Genomic DNA, 19,220 nt, shown 5'->3' on the forward strand with positions numbered 1-19,220 from the left:
TGTAATTTGAAGTGGAAGTTTAACCTTGATAGATTAAATTAACAATATCATTCATCCCTAATCTTTATTTGGAAAAAGGCATGATCCCTAAGGGCAGCTGAGACATGTAGGATATGCTGTCACAGTGAGAACAGTTGATCTTTGTTGAGGGTTCATATTCACAACACACCTGTCATCTAACATGTATTCTGAAATCTTCAAGAGCTGAGAAATCCTTACACTGTTTTAAAAAGTTTTATTTAATAGAATGTTATGCCAGATGATCACACCTTAGAAGAAAATTTTATTTCAAATCAATATTTTTGAGACTCATTCCTGAACCAGCTACCATAATTTAGCCATATTTTAATCAATTTTACTCAGGATTATACTCTGAACAAGTTTTGGAATGTGTGAAAAACTTTTCAATGTAAGTTTAATGAGAAAAATCACTACATGAATGTTCATGCACAGGTACAGAGCCCTAGGCACCTTTTCTTTTCTCTTTTTCTCCCTATGCAGATGTTTTTGTGGAATCTCCTGTACACACTGAAAAAACCAAGAAAATTCAGGATTCTTTGAAGGCTACCTGAGGAAAAAACAGAATTCCTTCAGTAACTGTATCCATTCTCTGCATGCTTCCTCTTGCCAGCCCAAATCAGTCAACACCTCTCTGCAGAATGAGGTCATGATTAGGTTTTAGAAATTGTTAGCAACATCTGAGTTTTAGCCACAAGTAAATTAACAACAAATGAGTCTATTACTGAATCTGTCTTGTACCCATACCTAAGTCCAGAGACCGTATAATATGGCTAATTTCCACACTGTTACATTCCAAAAGAATAAAAAAGGCAAAATAGTTCTTTAGAAACATAATGAATAACCTAAAGGTTGGTTTAGGGACTCATGTATCTGTGACCTGGCTATCAGGTCCCAAACCCATTTATTATGGGGGGATAGAGATTTACAATTTGAATTTTCCTATCACACCTCTTCTGATCTCAGCAGAGTAAGGAAGATATTATAATAAAGACCTCAACAGAACACATAAATATGAAATTTGGTTCTCTAACTTATTCCAGTGATAAATGCAAGAAGTGATTACCTGGCTACATTATTTGTCTCCAAAAATTGAGCCAATACTTATAATAATGCCTAGAAATATTCCCCATTAGGAAGTGAGATATTCATGTGGCATTTAAAATAAAATTTGAAATAATGGGAAAATCTGGATTTGAATCTATGCACAGGTAAGTACAGTTTCACAGCTCTCCACTCCTACTTGGCAAAAGAAACTATGGAATGCAAATTCAGATTTTGGGTGTCTGTTATGAAGTTTTCTTGCAAAAATGAGTGCTTGAAAAGGAACACTTTGATGTGTGCCCCTAAAAGGCTATTTGTTTCATTTCTAAACTATGAGTCATGTTCCAATTTCTATGTCAACTCTAACTTGAAATGCCATCTAAGTGGCATGATAGCCATGGAAATATGCATAGAACATATAAAGAAATGCAAGTTTACCAAGGTACTCTTTTTTTTGGTGCATATTATAGGGCGGATATTCTCTTTGCTTAGTCTTTTCTGGTGTATAATAGTGGTTTTATAAAACTTTTGTGATTTAGAGAGAAAGAATTGGCAGAGTTATCAATGGATTATTACAGTTCAAGGTTTTCCTGTTTCCTGCAAAAGATGCTAACTCAATTTTCCATCTGATGGAATAGCTACAAATCCCAAATTAATTTTTTTCAAGTATATATGCCATAACAGTATTATTAATCTTCATATAAACAAATGAAAAAAACCTAGATTTTTTCACTAAGAAAAAACTTATGAATAGTGCTACAGAACAAATTCTTAATGTTGTGAGTATATCCATTTTTTCAGTATAAATTTACTGAATTATAAAAAACCAACTTTTTCTCTATGCCTTTGAAAATGTGAAAATTTATCCATATAAAAGATATAATCAAGGAGGATGTTTTTAGTATGGGATTTAGGCCTCAGGAGAGGAAAAAAAATTAGATCTATGGTTTAGTTATTAAGTGTCTCAGAGAAGTGCCATCTTAATTTTGAACATTATTAACATGAAAGTTTTACTTGTAGGCTAACAGTCCTTTATATTTTATGAAAAGTCCTTATTCAGTGACAGATAAAAATATTCTCCCAATGAAAAGATTCCTAAAGCAGAACATGAGTTATTTTAAAAATCTATCCACACAGACTATGTCTAAAATATTTCTTTACCCTACTTGCATTAAGCTTCTAAACAAATAACCTAAACCAGGAAGAATACATTAATTATAAGCTTATGTGCAGTAAAAATTGTCTACTGAGAGACATATTTGTAAAATTATCTTAGTATAAGGTTCCAAATTCTAGAAAAGAAATTCAAACTACACATTCTTGTGCAGAGCATAGAATCAGAGAATCCTTTAGGTTGGAAAAGACCTTTTAAGATTATCTAGAGCCTAGCCATTAAGTCTGAGGACTGCCAGGGCCATCACTAGACTGTGTTCCCTAGTGCCACATCTTTTAAAGACCTCCGGGAATGGTGACTCCACCATTTCTCTGGGCAACATGTTCCAGTACTTAACCTTGCTTCCCATGAAGAATTTTTTTCCTAATATCCAACCTAAATCTCATCTGGCAAAGCTTAAGGCCATTTCCTCTCATCCCATTGCTTTTTACTTGGGAGAAAAGAGCTGACCCCACCTGGCTACAGCCTCCTTTTAGATGGTTGTAAAGAGCAATAAGGTCTCCCCTGAGCCCCCTTTTCTCCAGGCTAAATAACCCCCAGTTGCCTCAGATGCTCCTCATAAGGCTTGTGCTCTAGAGTCTTTAACAGCATAGAATGTTGCAAATTTATCAATCATTTTAATTGACTCTCATTGCACTTTTCTAGTCACATTGGCATAAAAATGAAAAAAAAAAAGCGTTGAAATGTCTGAATTTCTCTTTCTGGGCAACTCACTGCCGTATGTATGGATGCGGAATCCATTTCCTTACTTTTTTGGAATGTGAATTCTTCTGAAGTTCATAGCTCTTGCAGTTACTGTCTAATGTTAGACATAGGGTTCAGCCTAATTTGGCAGTGGAAGACTAATTACCATGAAAGACTTCAGTAGAGCAGTACTCGGTGATATGAGAAGAAAAACTTTCCACTTGTTTTAATGGCATGATCAGTCCTGAAAGCTTTCATAATGTTAAAGCATTGCCTCAGTACAGTTCAAAAGATTTTATTTCAAGTTAATAAAAAAGCCACCATCTTGAGGAGGCCCCTCAATGTTATTATTGCTAACTGGAACTGAAAGTGAGCTACATCAAGGAAAAATTTTGACCTGGTTGGAATGATAGTTTCCTTATTACTTCCCATGGATTCTAAATCAACTAATCTTTAGCATCTGCTGTAAACATGCACAAAGTCATCACAAAAACATTCAGCCATGCTTCACGAGCTGTAACACCTCCCCACATTCTCTGTAGAGCAGATCCATATAGCTTCAGTATTCCTAGCCCACAGTAACAGCAGGTGCTGCAAAGTTTCCACCCAGCTTGAGCGCCTTGCGTGAGCATCAGACGCTTGCAGGACCTCTATAATGTTCCTGGCATCTTGCCTTGACCTTCCTGATTTTGTGCTTTGCTCTCTGACTGTTGGTGGGATAGGAGAAGACAAGAACAAAGTTGCATACCTATGCCTGAAGTTCAATCATGAAAAGGATATTTATGCATACTTGTCCTAATTTTGTCCCAATGGTTTCTGTCTGACAGAAAATTCCTTTTGTTTCGTACAGATGAAATAGAGATGGTAGCTGGTTTTGTTTCCCAAACAACCTGTCCTATGTTCTCAAGTTTTCTAATTAGGCTCAAACTTGTCCATATAAACACAATGTTCTCTTTTTGACTAACTCTTCACTTAGTCTGATGTCATATTCAAATTGTGGAATTGTATTTTGTGTATTTTTATAGATCTTCAAATCTGGATTTGGATTTAGTTGCCCCGAGTCTTCTAATATTTATCTCCCCTCCAGTTCATGCTCCTTGTAAAGCTGTATTATTTTCATTCTGAAAAAAAGAAGCAATGGGAATCTCCTAACTTCTGGCTTACTGCTCCTCTACATTAAACATAACACAGGCTTCCCATGATTGTAGTTGTCTCCTTCAGTTTTGTTTGGGTTTTTTAAAGCTTTTTCTACACATTCAGCATATGTATAAAGTTCCTCAAACATTTCCTGCTTGGATTTTAAGAATACCTAAGCTGCTGCTACTTTCTAATTTCAGGAAACTTTCAAGAAATTGTCTGATATTTCTTTAGTATTAGTACAGCAGTTTCAACTCATAACTTTGCCAGTATAATGAAAAGACATAGAGATGTCCTCTGCAGCAGAAGTTGATGGTCCTTTCTAAATTTTTAATAAAGCTTTTGAGAGTGACTTAGTAATTCTGCCTACATGTTTGCAAGATTTTGCTGGCTGTTATATTCTAGTCAAAGGCATATTCATCATCTAACCTTTCTTTATTAATTTCCTTTTCTATTATATCAATAGAGTACAGCTTCAGCTGTAATAATGTAACTGCTAATAAATAAAAAATGCGTACTTTCACATCTATTGAAAATTAGCACTTATTTTACAGTCAATATTTTAGCCTTACAGCTTACATTTACTGTATTCTTATGGTCATGTAACTGATAATCTTCCTCTCACTAACACAATCCATGCCCTCAGAGCTATAATACATTCACAATTCTGTTAAACTCTTATGGTGGAAGACAAGAAAACAAACAAGATGTATCTAATATAATTAAATGAGTAATAATGAGTAGCATTCACAATATGAAATAAAGGAAGGCCTAAAGACATTGTACTAATTGTTTTTCTGGGTAAGATAGTGCTTTATTTATCTTAGGCCAAGTGTTGTGTAGGAAGTGTGGAATAAACTCTATAGGATATTCTTAAAGAACTTTACTTACATACTGCACAGCATCCTGTGCATTCCTCAGGACCTGAACAGGCCGGGTACTTCTGACAGGTAAGTGGAGAAAAGCTTAAGAGTTTTTATGGTTCTTACATCATTGGAAACTGTGACAATAAGACATCAGCCTCGCATATAACTGAACCTGAACAGCAGTCCAGATCAACAGTTTGTTTTTGTTCATCTTGCTGATCAGGGCAGGAGCAGTATTCATTTTTAAGGGACATCCATGAGATATGTGTTATAAGAGAGAACTGTAACATTTTCCCTGACCACATATAGGCATGCATAGGTTAGGTGGTCTTCACTCCATTTGCAAATGTTCAGACCTGGAGCACTACAACATGAGAAGTCTCATTGGTATTTACACTTCAGAGGGTGCTATTCCCTAGTAAAACACTATGCAAGTGGACATAGAAGACCGTGGACATCAAGGGCTTGTTAAAGTCACCATTCCCATGATCAAGTATCGAAAATGTTGATAACCAGTCTGCATCACATACCAGCTTTAGTCAGGAGCTACTATTTTCAGAAAGAAATATAGATTAAAAAGAATTAGATTGCTGAAGCATTTGCAGATTCATATAGTGGATATTTTGGCAGGTAACTTTTATATAGAATAAATTCTGAAGATACCTTCAGAAACATACAGACATTAAAATGATATTTGTACAAGAGATCCACAGAAAATTAATAGTCTGTATGTTTGGAAGTTCACGTTATTAATATCTATGACCAAAAAAAGGTCTTCATTAAATTCTGGTTATAAAATAACTGAAGAATAAAATAACTTACTATTTCCTTATCTTCCCTATTCATGATTCTGGCATTCAAATAAATTGTAAAGCTAAAACAAAAGCTATGTTTCTTCAACCAAAAGTAAATCAGAAAGGTACTAAATGTTAATAAAAGACTCAAAATATGTGCTTTTTCACATGGAATATGTGCTGTTCTTTTTCAGATGATGAGACAGCACTACAGTTCTAGTTCTAGTCAAAGTGATTCAATCACTGTGAGAATAAAAGGTAATATTTCTATATTTAATGTGGCAGGAAACCTTGATTCTTTCAATTAAAATAGTGAAAGGCATGAAAGAAGTAGAACGATTGAAAGCCATCATAGATAGTCCTGACTGTGTCTGAAAACAAGTGAATCTTTTCCAAAACCAAATTCAGAGTTTCAGCAAATTGCATGCAGACAACATTCATTAAAGGTCTATGTAAGTGCATCTACTTTTTGAAGACTTACATAATTAGGCAAAGTGAAATTATTCTCTACAAAAACCTTAAAGACAACAAGGATTTTGTTATTAGTAGTAGCAACAAAGGCTATTTCAAAGGCGTTGACTGGAAATATTCAATGAGTAGGCAAATGTAAAAGAGTTTACAGTAAATACCAAAAGTGGAATAAAAATAGGACCAAGATAAGACAAAAGCTTTGAATGTTATCTTCAAGAATTGGAGTATAGAGAATGCATTCTGTGAAAGCTGAATATATTAGCTGAGTTTTTATTCCCACTAACTTGAATCAGTTCATCTATGGGAAGGTGGGTTTCGCTTGTGTATTCCTTAGAGACAACTGAAAAAAAGAAAATTGTTTTAGTGAGGAAACTACCAAGACAGCTATTATATTAAAACATGCTTTCAAAAAACCCTGAAGTTTCTGAATTTTACAATATGCTTCTGCAACCTAAACTTTAAGACTGGGTGCAGTTCTTCAGTGAAGAGCACGAAGTCTGAAGATTTTAACACCTTAATCTCTCTGTCTGCAGAATACACAGCATATTCTGATTTAAAATGTGTTAATGTAGCTCATGCTTATTTCATATTTACTCAATTAAAGTATACCTTAAAAGAGAAGGAGCTTTGGTATTGCTTGGAAGAGAAGTGAAAAGAAGAATATCGTGTACAAACAGGACTTCATAGGCTTTTGTAAACACTCATTTTTTTAGCACATTTTATTATTTTCTTTGTTTTAGTACCCACTATTGTGCAAAAGAAGAAAATCTATTGATATTTTTTTGGGGTTTGTTGCTTGGCTGGATTTTTTTGCAGATCAGAGATTGATTTCCATTTTACACAGCAAACTACAAGCTGTTCACCAGGCAACTGAGAAAATGAGTAGCCAGGGTGGGAAGAAAATCCAAATTTTTTGAGGACTTACAAGCTTTCATTTCACTATTTCTTTCTAAACTTTAACACTGGGACCTAATATTAATCATAACTATTTTTATGTCCTGTGTGCCCACAAGACCCAGAATTCAGACTTCTGCAGAATTTTTTTGCAAATGTTGTATAGGAGAAGAGGAAAAGTTTCCCTTCCAGCATTTTTGCATAAACATAGAAAAACAGGGAGATGTGGAATTGGCTGAAAATTAGATTTCTGTGCCGAAACAGACACATGTTATAAGGTGCTTTTTTGTTCTTAGTTAAATAGTTTCACCTGAAGAACAGCTGCTTCCTCCAGTGGGACCAGACTGACACTGGAATTGCTCCAATGCAACCAATGCACATCTGTTTTCAAAAGAAGATGTAATTCATATCTGCCTACCTGGGCATTTTCAGGGGAAGATGAAGCATCTGGAAGTTAAAATTGTATTCACATTTGAGAAATGCCAAGAATATGTAAACAGCTTGATGAAAGAATAGAGGGGAAAGTGGCAGAATCTGCAGATACAAGGAATCAATGATTACAACTTCACGATATTTGCAAATAAATATTCTGCATTCACAGCTCCTAGAGTCTCAATACCATAGAGACAACAATGGAGCGGGTTAGTTAAAATTTTGTATAAATTTTGCAATATCTAAGACAAATTTCTGCTATGCTGAAAAACCATTTCAGAATATTAAAATTTTTGATATTTGATAATAAACTCAAAAACACTGTAACTACAAGAACTAAGAAGCACTGTGTTTCCTGTTCTGCTTGAAGTAGCACTGATTTGAGATGGCAGAAATAAGATATAATAGACAGGATGATTAACGGGAGTACATAAGTTGGGGAAAGTGAGGCATGAAGGTGGGTTGGAGAGGTGTGTGCCTGTGGGGAGCACCAGCTCAGCTTCCCGCTTCCTTGCACCTGGGGACATGGGACCACCACAGCCATCCAGCACTGAAAGGAGAGGCATCCTGCAGCAAATGGCTCTGGCAGGGAGTAGTGAGGAATCTCATAGGTTGTGAAGCCTACCAGATGTGGTCATCTCCAGGAGAATGAAGAGTGCAGTAATCACTTTTCTTTTTCTTTGTGTTACTCCTGTGAAAAACCCAGTTATTGAGCAGAAAATGTAAAGCGTGATTTAGATATCAGAACAGTGCAAGTAAGCACTAAAACTATTCTACAGAATTTAATCGCAGAATCATTTAGGCTTAAGATCTCTGAGATCGAGTTCCAACTTTGATCACCACCTTGACAACTAGACCACGGCACTGGTTGTCATGTCCAGTTTTTTCTTTAACGCTTCCAGGGTGACTCCACCACCTCCCTGCGCAATCCATTCCAATGTATTACAATTCTTTCCATGAAGAAATTCTCCTGAAGTCCAGCTTGTACCTCCCCTGGTGCAGCTAGAGGCTATCGCTTCTTGCCCTGTCACTTGTTGCCTGGGAGGAGAGGCAGAATCCCATCTCACTACAGCCTCTTCTCAGGAAGAGAGAGATAAGGTCTCCCCAGGACCTCCTTTTCTCTAGGCAAGGGAGGGTGCTTTTGGACAGTTATGTAGTTTAGCATTCACTTTAGTAGCACATTGAAGCTTAAAATAATTACAAAAAAGATTTAATTCTGTAAAATATATAGGAAATCAAAGAATCTTTAAATTATTTTAGGATTCTAGTGTAAAGACTGCTTCCAGCTGCATGAAGTAAAGTCATTGGACCAATGTAGCCCTGACCTAAGCATTACCACAGGGGAAAAAAATTAGAGATTCAGTGTCACTTTATAGTCCTGACAGCCTCCACAGATGTGCCTTTATTTCTGATCCATACTTAGAATGACATACTGAAGAGTGGATAGCAACACTGTTGTAATAGTTAATTTCACAACTGACTTTCCCTTTTGAGAAACTGCCCTTGGCATTCACAGTATGAAATGCATTTGCCTATCCTGATTGATGAATTAAACAATGGCAAATATATGCTTAAAATAAATTTTCTATTAATTAGTTTTTAAGACAAAATCCTAGTTCACATCACTGTTTTCTCTCTATAGTTAAAATTATCTCAATTCATTAACACTGGCAAAATTGCTGTTTCCCCTTCCCAATGCACTAATATCTGCATATGCACACTTTTATTCATATTTAATTTTAATTTTAAATGTATGCTGAAACCTCATCAATATTTGTAGCTAACCTTGTCAAGATTTCCCAAAATTGTGTTCTCATATATCTGTAGTGGTTTTCCACATAATTTCCAAAGTTCCTTTCTTTCCAGAGTAACAGTGACCTAGTAAAATTTCCCTTGTGATTGTTCTTACATGAGCTCTGTATAAAGAAAACAACACATCCCTGGACACTTCTGGTTTGATAGGAACTTACAGGCAAAATACAATCAAGTTGTATTACAAAATCTATGGATATCTCCCTCATGATAAATGAAAGGAATAGGCATGGAGCTGTGTCTCTGAGCAGAGGGACACACTGCACTTATGTCTGGAAGGGGAAGAAAGGGAGGGAGTAAGCTGGGAGAGTTTTCACTTCTACTCATCTGGAAATTCATCACTTCATCTGGTTTGCTAACAGCAGAGTAGAGCATTACATTCTCCAGAGCATTTCATGTGCCTTCTATGTAATCAATGAATGCAAAATCACAATGTTAGAACAAGAGATGCATTTTAGGATAATAGGGCAGGTCTGTTTTTCTTTTTTTTTTTCTGGGAAAAAAAGCGCTTGTATTTAGTTTTAAGTTGTTGTGCCTCTTACTAAAGTTAAAATTTTATCAAGCATATTTACTGATTAAAAACAAAAAGAAAAGTTTTTTGTGCCCTTCCATTTCTGAATCAGCAAAAAAATTGTGTTCTCAGAATTCACTTTCTACTGCAAAATAACATCTTCATGGACTTAATAAAGTGTGAGATAAATTTAGGGTAAAGCAGAAGTTGTTCTGCTCCAACTCAAAGGATGCAGTCAGCCATCTAGTCATGGAGCTGGCCTAGACAGGCAGGGTTCACATTCAACATCTACCACAGATCTTTTGCTATAATTATGTTATACTAACACTCCTGGTAAAAAAAATGCAGATAACCAAAAAAAACCCCAACAAACCAAATCAACAGTAAATATAGAAAAGGATCAGTCTAATTTTGGATGCCTCCCTGTAAAATGCTCACATTTTCTACTCCTATCATGAAGGGTGATGCAAAACACTTCCAGGAAAAAGAGAGTTTTAATGTTTTTCTTAGAAAAAGTCATTGAAGTTATACTAAATTTTTATGTTGTAGTTGCATTTTAAATATTGGGATTATAAGCTATTCAATGTATACAATCTAGACTGTACAATACATATGGGTTATCACTTCTTTGGGGTGTTAAGGTGTGTCCCACTCCAGATGTGTTGAGGTACTAATACAGTTGACTTCAGTAAGAGTTGCATGGATAGTCCTGAAGTCAAAATTAAAGTCCTACCTGCTAAAGGAGGAAAAGGTCAATGCAAAATAAGGACCTTAACATTTGAATAGATGTATTAAATTATGCCTCTAGAAACAGTAAAATAGTTACCAGAAAACTATATTTATGGTAATTGTGTCAGTTGTGAACAGCCTCTCGGCAAAGACTGAAACAAGATTTAGCCTTCCTGACATGCACAGAGAACCACAACTTAAATCTACATAATGGAATATAGGAAAAAATTGAGCTAATTTACATACCAAAGGAGGCTACAAAGGCTCAGATTCATTGTGCCTTTGACAATTTGACTCCAGGCAAAGGTACAGAGATACTTTTGAAGTTGTGAGAACATAAGCACGTAGAGGGAGTAGCTGCTCTTTACTCATCACATATTTGTAAAGGATTTTCTAAAACTATCTTTGAAGATACAAAGAGGAGACTCCTCCAGTGAGAAAGTTTTTCTGTGCCTGGCATTTAATAGTTTCTTTTCTTATGGTAAATGCCTTTGCATGGCACCAGGCAGAACTTCTAGACCAGATACAAGATCATACTGTGCTCTCAGACTTATTCTAAAAGAAGGTCAAATCTGCCCCTGGACTCAAGTGAGGCTTATTCAAGACTTAAAGGTGCAGCTTTTTCATTCTGATTTGTAAGGATAAAGCTCAGCACTGACTATGATTTTGAGCAACTGAATTGATTTGAGTGAAAGTATAACGTAGGTAAGTTTTAGCATATGAACTATTTGGGATAAAAAAGTAGATAACTCCTATGGTTTTTTTTCTCTTTAGTCTCCTCTACATTTCATGACCTGTTTTGTTAGCTCATCTCTTTTTCTCAAAATATAGTGAGTTTAAAGAATAATGCAGCTACTTACAGTGTGCTTTATGATTTCATCTCATTATGTTTTGCATTTAGAGGAGGGTGACAAAAAAGTATCAGAGGCTCTGAAGAAAAGGACACAACATGGGACAAAACAAGATCTGCCAGCAGTGTCCTCTGGTATTTCTGCTATCTATTGGTGTCACTATCTCTACCATTAGTCAAAGATTTGGTAGCCAAGTACTTGCTTCACAATTCCCAAAATAGACTTTCTTACATAAATCAACGGTGCTGTAGGCACATATTAGGAAAAAAACCAGAAGCTAAATCTTTCTGGTCCCTTTTGACCACATAGAGCTTAAACACACTCCCACTCAGTAATCTAAAGTCTGAATGGCTTGTTCCTATGCACTGAAGCAAGACATACTATATAAAGGTACAGGGATATGACTAAAATATTAAATATTTTAAAAATGTTTAAAGTTTACAAGAGAACATGATAGCAGGATCATAGGGATAATAAGCACCCCTGGTTGTCCATAGCTTTAAGCTAAGTGTTCATATGCAGTGACTTTATATCTTACTTCTTGCTTATCTACTTCATGTACTGTATGACCAGTCTGGTCTGTCAATGTAAAGCACCAAGGATATGAAGCCTCCCTGTCTCTGCAACTTCTCTTTGACCATACCTTTGGTTTGCTTTTAAATCAGTAAAAACTGTATTCCTCTTTTACACCTCTCTGAAGATATTTCAGTATTACTGCTCAACAATCCTCCTTTTTAAGACCCACATAAATGAGGCTGCAGTGGGGGAATATAGGCAGGGAACGAAATTGCTGATGCTTTTTGAATCATAAGCTAAAGTTTTCTATAAATGTAATTTTAAAAAAATTCCCTTTAAAATTAAAAATGAATTTAAGAAAACCCTGTGCTAAGGACCATACTTTCACAATATTACAATTTTCCATTACTATTTATAGAAATCACAATTATTTAAACAAAAAAAAAAAAAAGAAGAAAGCTATGATCAAGCCATTAAAGTTAAAGAAATCACTGAATTGTTGGAAATCACTGGCTAAGTAGATGCAGTCAAATTAGGGCAGCCTTTTCTTGAGAGTATAGCCTGTTTGCAAATGCAAAGAATCTGTTCCTAATTTCAATTTATTTTATCATTTGTACTCAATTATTATCTTATTTATATCAAGGACTAATGAGGATTAAAAAAAAAGTAGATTTATTTTCCCCTAACCTTTGAATAAACATTACATGAAAGAAAATGAGCTCTCTCAGTTATATATTCTTACAGGATGCAGTGGCCAAAAAGCTAAATTAGAAATAGCACTATATTTGTTTAATAAATCATTTAACTTATCAAGAGAGCTTATATTTAAAATGGATTTTTCCTATTTAACCAATTTCTATTATCTAAGTATGTAAATATACACATATAAACAATTTTTAAATGCTGGGTTTGTACCATTTTAATTGAATTAAAATTTACATCCTAATGAAGCTTGACAGAAACCACAAGTAAAAATGAAACCATTATCTAGCAAAAGAGAAATGCGCCATTTACCATTCTCCAGCATTAAAAAGCAACAACAACAAAAAAATCCCAGTATGAAAAAACTAAGAATCTGGATAAATTACTCCCAAAATATAGAATTTTTTATTAGACAGATATTTAGGTTATGTTTCTCTCTAAAAGGCACATATTTAGTGAGGAGGGCTGTATTTTATTGCCATATTGGTCTCTTTTGAGAAGAAGAATGATAGATGACATTTGCAAAAAACTTGAAAAGTGCTGTTTTGAAATCCAGGTTTCTTGTTTGTTGATTTAAATAATGACTAAAATTGATGAAAATCTAAAAGTCTTTACAATCACTTGGATTTAAAGCAATTCACCCTCTACTACTGTAATACAGTTTACCTGGTAAAGTGAGTAGTTTGCATTAGTTCAATCCTTTTAAACAGAGAAGAAACCAGTGACTGTCAGCATCAGAATGGAAAAAGTTTTTCATTTCTGTAAATGGATGAGATGCTTCAAATGGGGTAACTCTGATTTGTTTCTCTCTCCTCAGTATGTCCAGAACTGAAGCCAGACCTGTATTATGAAATGTGTTAAAGTAAAACAGTTTCTGCTTTCCAGAACTGAGCAGTAAAAAGAGAATAAATCTACCTCTTACTCAGTATTTATATTGCAGGCAACGGGTGAAAGTGCTCCAAAATATTTCTAGACTAGATTTTTTTCCAATGTTTAGGTGTCTGAAGCTGTAGGTTGGGACATCTGAGAATGTAAGTAGTTGCACAGATTTCATTTTTAGATCAGTGGTAACTGATTTTCCCAATAACTTGAAAATACTAGTAGGATTTTAAAAACATTTCTCTATACATAAGTAACATTAAAATATGCTCCAAATACTTAAGATCTCAAGGTTCTTTGTGCTCTTTCAAAAAAAAAGTGAATAAATATTCAGACCTACAGTCCAGCTCTTTGCCCACAACAGGAGCTAACTGAACACATACAATTTTAGCCTGTTGTGTACCAACATGATGCATTAGTTCAGCCCTCTGGTTAATGGGTTTTCAGCCTTTGTGCTCTCCAGAGCTAAGCCCCTGACTGGTTTATAGGTTTTCAGTCTTCCTACTGTCCAGAGCTAAGCCCCTGACTCTCTGAGGGGCTACCTATAGTAGTGAATTGTGTGTAAGCGTTGCCTTGTACCAACTGAAGGTGCATAAATACTGTATCAGCTTTGAGTAGAGCTGTCCACAAATTCTTAAATCTAAAGTCAAGCTAACCATGCTTGCCTCAACAGGCTATGTATGAGAAAACACCAAGGCTGAAGCCAAGCCAGCATGGTTGTACAGGCCCACAGTCACAGGGGAATATAATTTTTAAGGAATATTGGTAAGAATTTGGAGCTTCTGTTCCCCACAAAGATTTTTTCACAGGCAGACCTGGGTTTTCTGACTTTTTTTTTTTACTTTGTGTAATTAGGCTGTTGATTTTACCTGATTGTTCTGAACTAGAACAGACAGATTCCTTAAAAAAATCTTAGCTAAAATTGTTGCATTTTCCTTACCCTGCTGTAACAGGTATACTATCTTCTTCCTCATCAACATTGAAAGGCAGAGAAAGACATTTCGAAAATTTGCTAGGTGCAAATAGATTCTATATAAACATCCTAGCTCCAAGCATAAACAACAGTAAGAAAGGAGGGTAAGAAACACCTCTTATGCCTTTAGTCATCAAAATGAATCATCTAATCCAATTTATTCATCTAGGCCCCTGTTGCAGTCAGCACAACTGGCACATCCAGCAGCAACTCATGGATTACCATGAGACGTAGCTACCTGCCTCTTGCTTCTATTAAACATTTTGCCTTCATTAAACATTTTGCCAATTGAATACCTCTGTTAGCTTCTGATCATCACACTCATGAAATAACTGGGATTTTACTCTCTGGCTCTTGTGTGTTATTTCTCATACAGTAATAGTTTCATTTCTGTTAATCTTCAAGCATACACATCTTTTTTGCCTTTTGAAATGGTTTAAATCTTCAAACTTTTCATAGTTATCCAATAGCCTGAGAAAAGTGCTGAAATGCAGAAGCTAATTTTGATTTTGTCACTGACAAGCTGTGTGTAGCCTTGGGGCTAGCCTGTCTCCTTGCAGCCTGCTCCCAGACAGAGGAAATACGTAGTTGCACAGCTCTCAGCAGTAAAATAAGGACCAAACTGTGACTCATTTTCACATTTCTATTTGACTCCTGCTTCTCTCTTGCTCCACTGGGGAAATAAGTTGTGGCAGACAAACAGCTGGCACAGAAACCTTGTCTTTCTCCTCTCCTCACCTTCCTGGATTAGATCAGTGCACAGTCTCCAGAGCATTGCAGCAAGCAGAGCTGAGTCTCTGTTCATTATTCCCTGCGTGGGAGGATGAAGTGTCAGGGGATGCCCATCAACCTTGCACTGTGACCTGCAGGAGATTGGACTAGAAAGGACCAGCTATAGTGCTGGTGCTGGAGCTGTTGTGCACACACAGATTAAGCTGTACATTGGCAGAAGCCATTTCTCAGAGGTGTCAGCCTTTTGCTGTTTGTGTTTCAGTGGTGGCAGGTCCAACCACGCCTGCCACTGAGTCCAGTCCAATCCCTGTGTTCATAGACACAGTGGAGTAGCATAGTTTGAGACTCATGGCTTTTTAGACAAAGTCTTAAGTGGACCCCAGAAAAGATCCTGGCTGCTACAAGAATACTCGGTAACTGCTTAAATTTAATAATAACAAGAGCAATAATTACTACTCATTGTAACAATATGGCTAATACTAACAATAATATTAGATCCTGAGAGTATAGCAAAGACAGAGTACTTGTTCCCTGTACTGAGTCTTTTCACTTTTTTAAAAAAAATTTTAAAGACTTCCACTTTTTAATAGTACATTTCTGTGACGGCAATGACAAGTAATAGGAGAATGCTGAAGATAATCCTTTGGAATCTTCTCCTAAATACTTGACAGCTAGAGACATAGGTCCTGCCAAATTTCTAAGGACATTTATGAATTGCTGTCTTCAGGGATCTCATTTTGTCTTTCACAGTGTACATTTCACCAGTATTTCCACAACTAGCAATTTGTAGCTGTGTGAAAGAATAAGTAGCACATGTGGGTTTGGGTGCAAGTAGACAGTGCAGGGTAATTGCTTATTGGCTACATATTTAAGTTACTTAATCTCACTGTCATTATCGTGCTGTTGACCTGAAAGAGCTCCCCATTGCCTCTGTTCATCTCTGAATAGATTGTTGTCCTGACACAGGTTGCCAGAAAGAGAACCCTGAGATGTGCACCAGCACACGCTGCCAGCCCTGGGCCAAATCTCTAAACCAGCAAGCACACTGTCCTTGGCAGTGCCTGCATCACTGTTGTGCCCTGCTCTCTGATGTGTCAGGATGGTACCCCAAAGGCAAGGAGCCCAAGAGTCTGGCTCTGTGACTGACAGTGGAAAAATAGTTATAAATACCTATTGCAAGGAGCAAGTGGTTTAGTCCTAGCAAAGTCATGAAGAGCCCAGCAAATCATGGGCTGGGAGGTGGTATGGAAAACAAAATTAATCATGAAAACAAAATAAATTGTGTGAAGTAGCAGGTAGTTGAATAGCTTTTTGTTTATCCAAACTATATGTTGCTGAAGTTTATATCTAAACTTTCAGGTTGTAAGTGCCAGTACTAGCCCCAGAGGAAGACAAACTGCAGTGAAACATTAGCTTCAGGCTGAATTATTACTTTTTGCCATAAATAAAATCTCCATCTTATGGATACAGTGTTTAAAAATCAGTCAATCACTACAAGTGCATTCCAAGTACATGAAAACAAAATAAAACGAAGCCAAATATAACTAAACTAAACTAATTATATAGTTTATTTCCCTGTCACATGGAAGGTCAGCTTACTGGGGAGCTGATGCTCCTTATCATTTGTCTATGCTTTGTACAAAAAGCCCCACAGAAGACACACACTGTTACAGCTGTAAAAACACTCCTGTAAAAACACTACAAACGAAATTTTAAAAAATTCAGACCCTACTTTCCTTCATTCAATGGTCTTTTGTTTCATTCTAGAGTTTATAATTTTCTTTCCTTAATAAGCTAAACGACTGAAAAGTCAGACTGGTTGTAAAGTCTTAAAATTTTTGCCATTAATTTTGGACCAAAAATCTCGCTAATTTGGTTATTTCACAGATTTGACTCATAACAGCTAGAAAATAAACAATGTTTCCAACAAACCTTGTTAAGAATATCTAAATAAACCGGGGTTAGTATTTGGGTTAGGGCTGTCAGGCTGAGCCACCTGTTTTGGCAGTACTTGCAGCCAGAAGTAAATTATAGATCAGTCCAACTGCTGATTAAAAAATCACATTGCTTCCCTGATGTGGCTAACCAGACATCAAGTAAGGATTGTACTACTTGACACAGTCCTAACATTAGCCCTTAAGAAGGAACAGGATCACTTTCTAATAGCACTTAATGCAGATCCTCTTACAAGTATGAACAATAAAAAATGGAAGATGAAAACAACATCTTTCATGCACTGAAACACCACAGAATCTTGAGAAGCAGAATAAAGTAAATCTCAGAAGACTGTTTAAGAGCATTTTTTTGTATTTTTGTCATTATTAAATTCAGATAAAGAGTGGAAAAAAAGTTGGAGTAAAATTCAACTAAAATATTCCATATTAAGAGGGTTGCATTTTAAATATATCCCCCCTTCTGACTTCAGCTGATAAAATATTGTTATGCATCTAAAATGTACTTTAAATATGAATGGTCAGGAAATATTAAAGTACATGGAACATTCACATTTTAGAATATGTATTTATTGGTTAATACAACTGCTTTTTATTTTTGCAGGCCAACATCTGGCATATTTATTTCAGTACAATTTTCACTGACTCCCTTAGAAGTCTACCTAAATAAGGATAGCAGAGGGCTTTTTTACCTTTTACACTTCAGTAACTTCACATACACTTCAAAAATACTCTGTGTTCCCTATGGAAAAATCAGGGCAAACAAATTAAGATGTTCTGACTCTGGTAAATCTCTGATTATAAGTGACTACCAAAGCTTTTTTCTGAGCAAAGCCTTGAGAACAGAACCCTGAACTTCAGACATTCCCTGTTTGTATCACTCTGATGGAGGTGCCTAAATAATGGTGTTCTGCAAATGAAACTAAGGTTATTTTTAGAGGTGTACAGAGAACTTGTTTCAGTAACTGGTAAAAACTCAGGCTACAACAGTGAAAAAGTACAAGAGAGAAGAAAAAAAAGGAAAGAAAAACAGAAAGGAATGCAGAAAACAAAATTAAATGATCCTGGAGTGAAAACATTATTTGCTGAGAACAACAAATCATTTTGACAGGCCAGTTCACTTATACTGTTAAATCAAAAATCATTTTTTGTTAATTATATTTCAAAAGAGTTACTGTACCTTCTGCTGTTATCTCAGCCATGATGATGGTAAGAGATATTCTGTTTAAAAGGTCAAGATTTACTGTGGCAGCTTAGATAGTACTTCTGGGTTGCTGACTCTCGCAGGACTTGCAGAATGAGAAGGAGGGAGGTCCTCTGCTTTTTCTAATTGTGTTCCTTCTTCTTTTATGCTCTCTGAAATGTCTGTTTCCTCTGCAGACCTGGCCTCCCAGAACAGCCCAAGGCCTTCCAGAGGCAACACTTAAAGCTCAGGCTAAAGTATCAGCTTCTAACAAAAATAGCCATGCCTCAGAGTGAACCTTCAGCACGTTTTTCTAATATCTTCAGAATCATGCACACCAGAAATAAAATGTAAAAAAACACAGCTCTAAACAGGACAGGAATGCATGGAGAGGCAACAAAAATCACAAGAACTGGGAAAGAACTGCTCAACGCTCCTACAGCCTTGCTAGCATAATTGCAGTTCTTTGGGGGGTATGTCAGGAAACATGAAATATAGAGTTCAAAGTAACCTTATCCATCCCAGTACAACTTTATTCTTAGCACACTCAGTGCTTAGCACATTCTTCCTGGCCTTATTTGGCTTGGGGAGGGTCCTGTGAAGCTCACCGCTGACTAAAGGGGAGGGTAAATTTAGGTGATTTTCTCCTCTTAGATTCTTAGTTGCAGTTCAGAACCTATTAAAACACCAATTTGAACCAATAAAATTGGCTTGGATTTTTTTTTAGTCCTTTTCTGATTTGTTGTAATTATCACATATACCTGTGAATTTCATCTAAGTATTACAGAACATTGTTAAAATTTTAATAATAATATTTTATATAGTCTAGATACATGAAGGCAATATGTAAAAATATTAAGTAGACC

General features: G+C 35.9%; 1 protein-coding gene across 1 annotated transcript in view; it reads right to left on the reverse strand.

The window, feature by feature from the left end:
- Nucleotides 1-18,822, reverse strand: part of TRDN (triadin) — a 109,094-nt gene extending 90,272 nt beyond the window's left edge. Inside the window, exon 1 of the mRNA XM_031066724.1 lies at nt 18,352-18,822. Coding sequence (XP_030922584.1) covers nt 18,352-18,373 — 22 coding nt within the window. The 5' untranslated portion in view covers nt 18,374-18,822. The remainder of the gene's footprint in view (nt 1-18,351) is intronic.
- Between the last annotated feature and the right edge of the window lie 398 nt (nt 18,823-19,220).

Source organism: Geospiza fortis, unplaced genomic scaffold (assembly GCF_000277835.1).
Source record: "Geospiza fortis unplaced genomic scaffold, GeoFor_1.0 scaffold98, whole genome shotgun sequence".
NCBI classification, from domain to species: Eukaryota; Metazoa; Chordata; class Aves; order Passeriformes; family Thraupidae; genus Geospiza; species Geospiza fortis.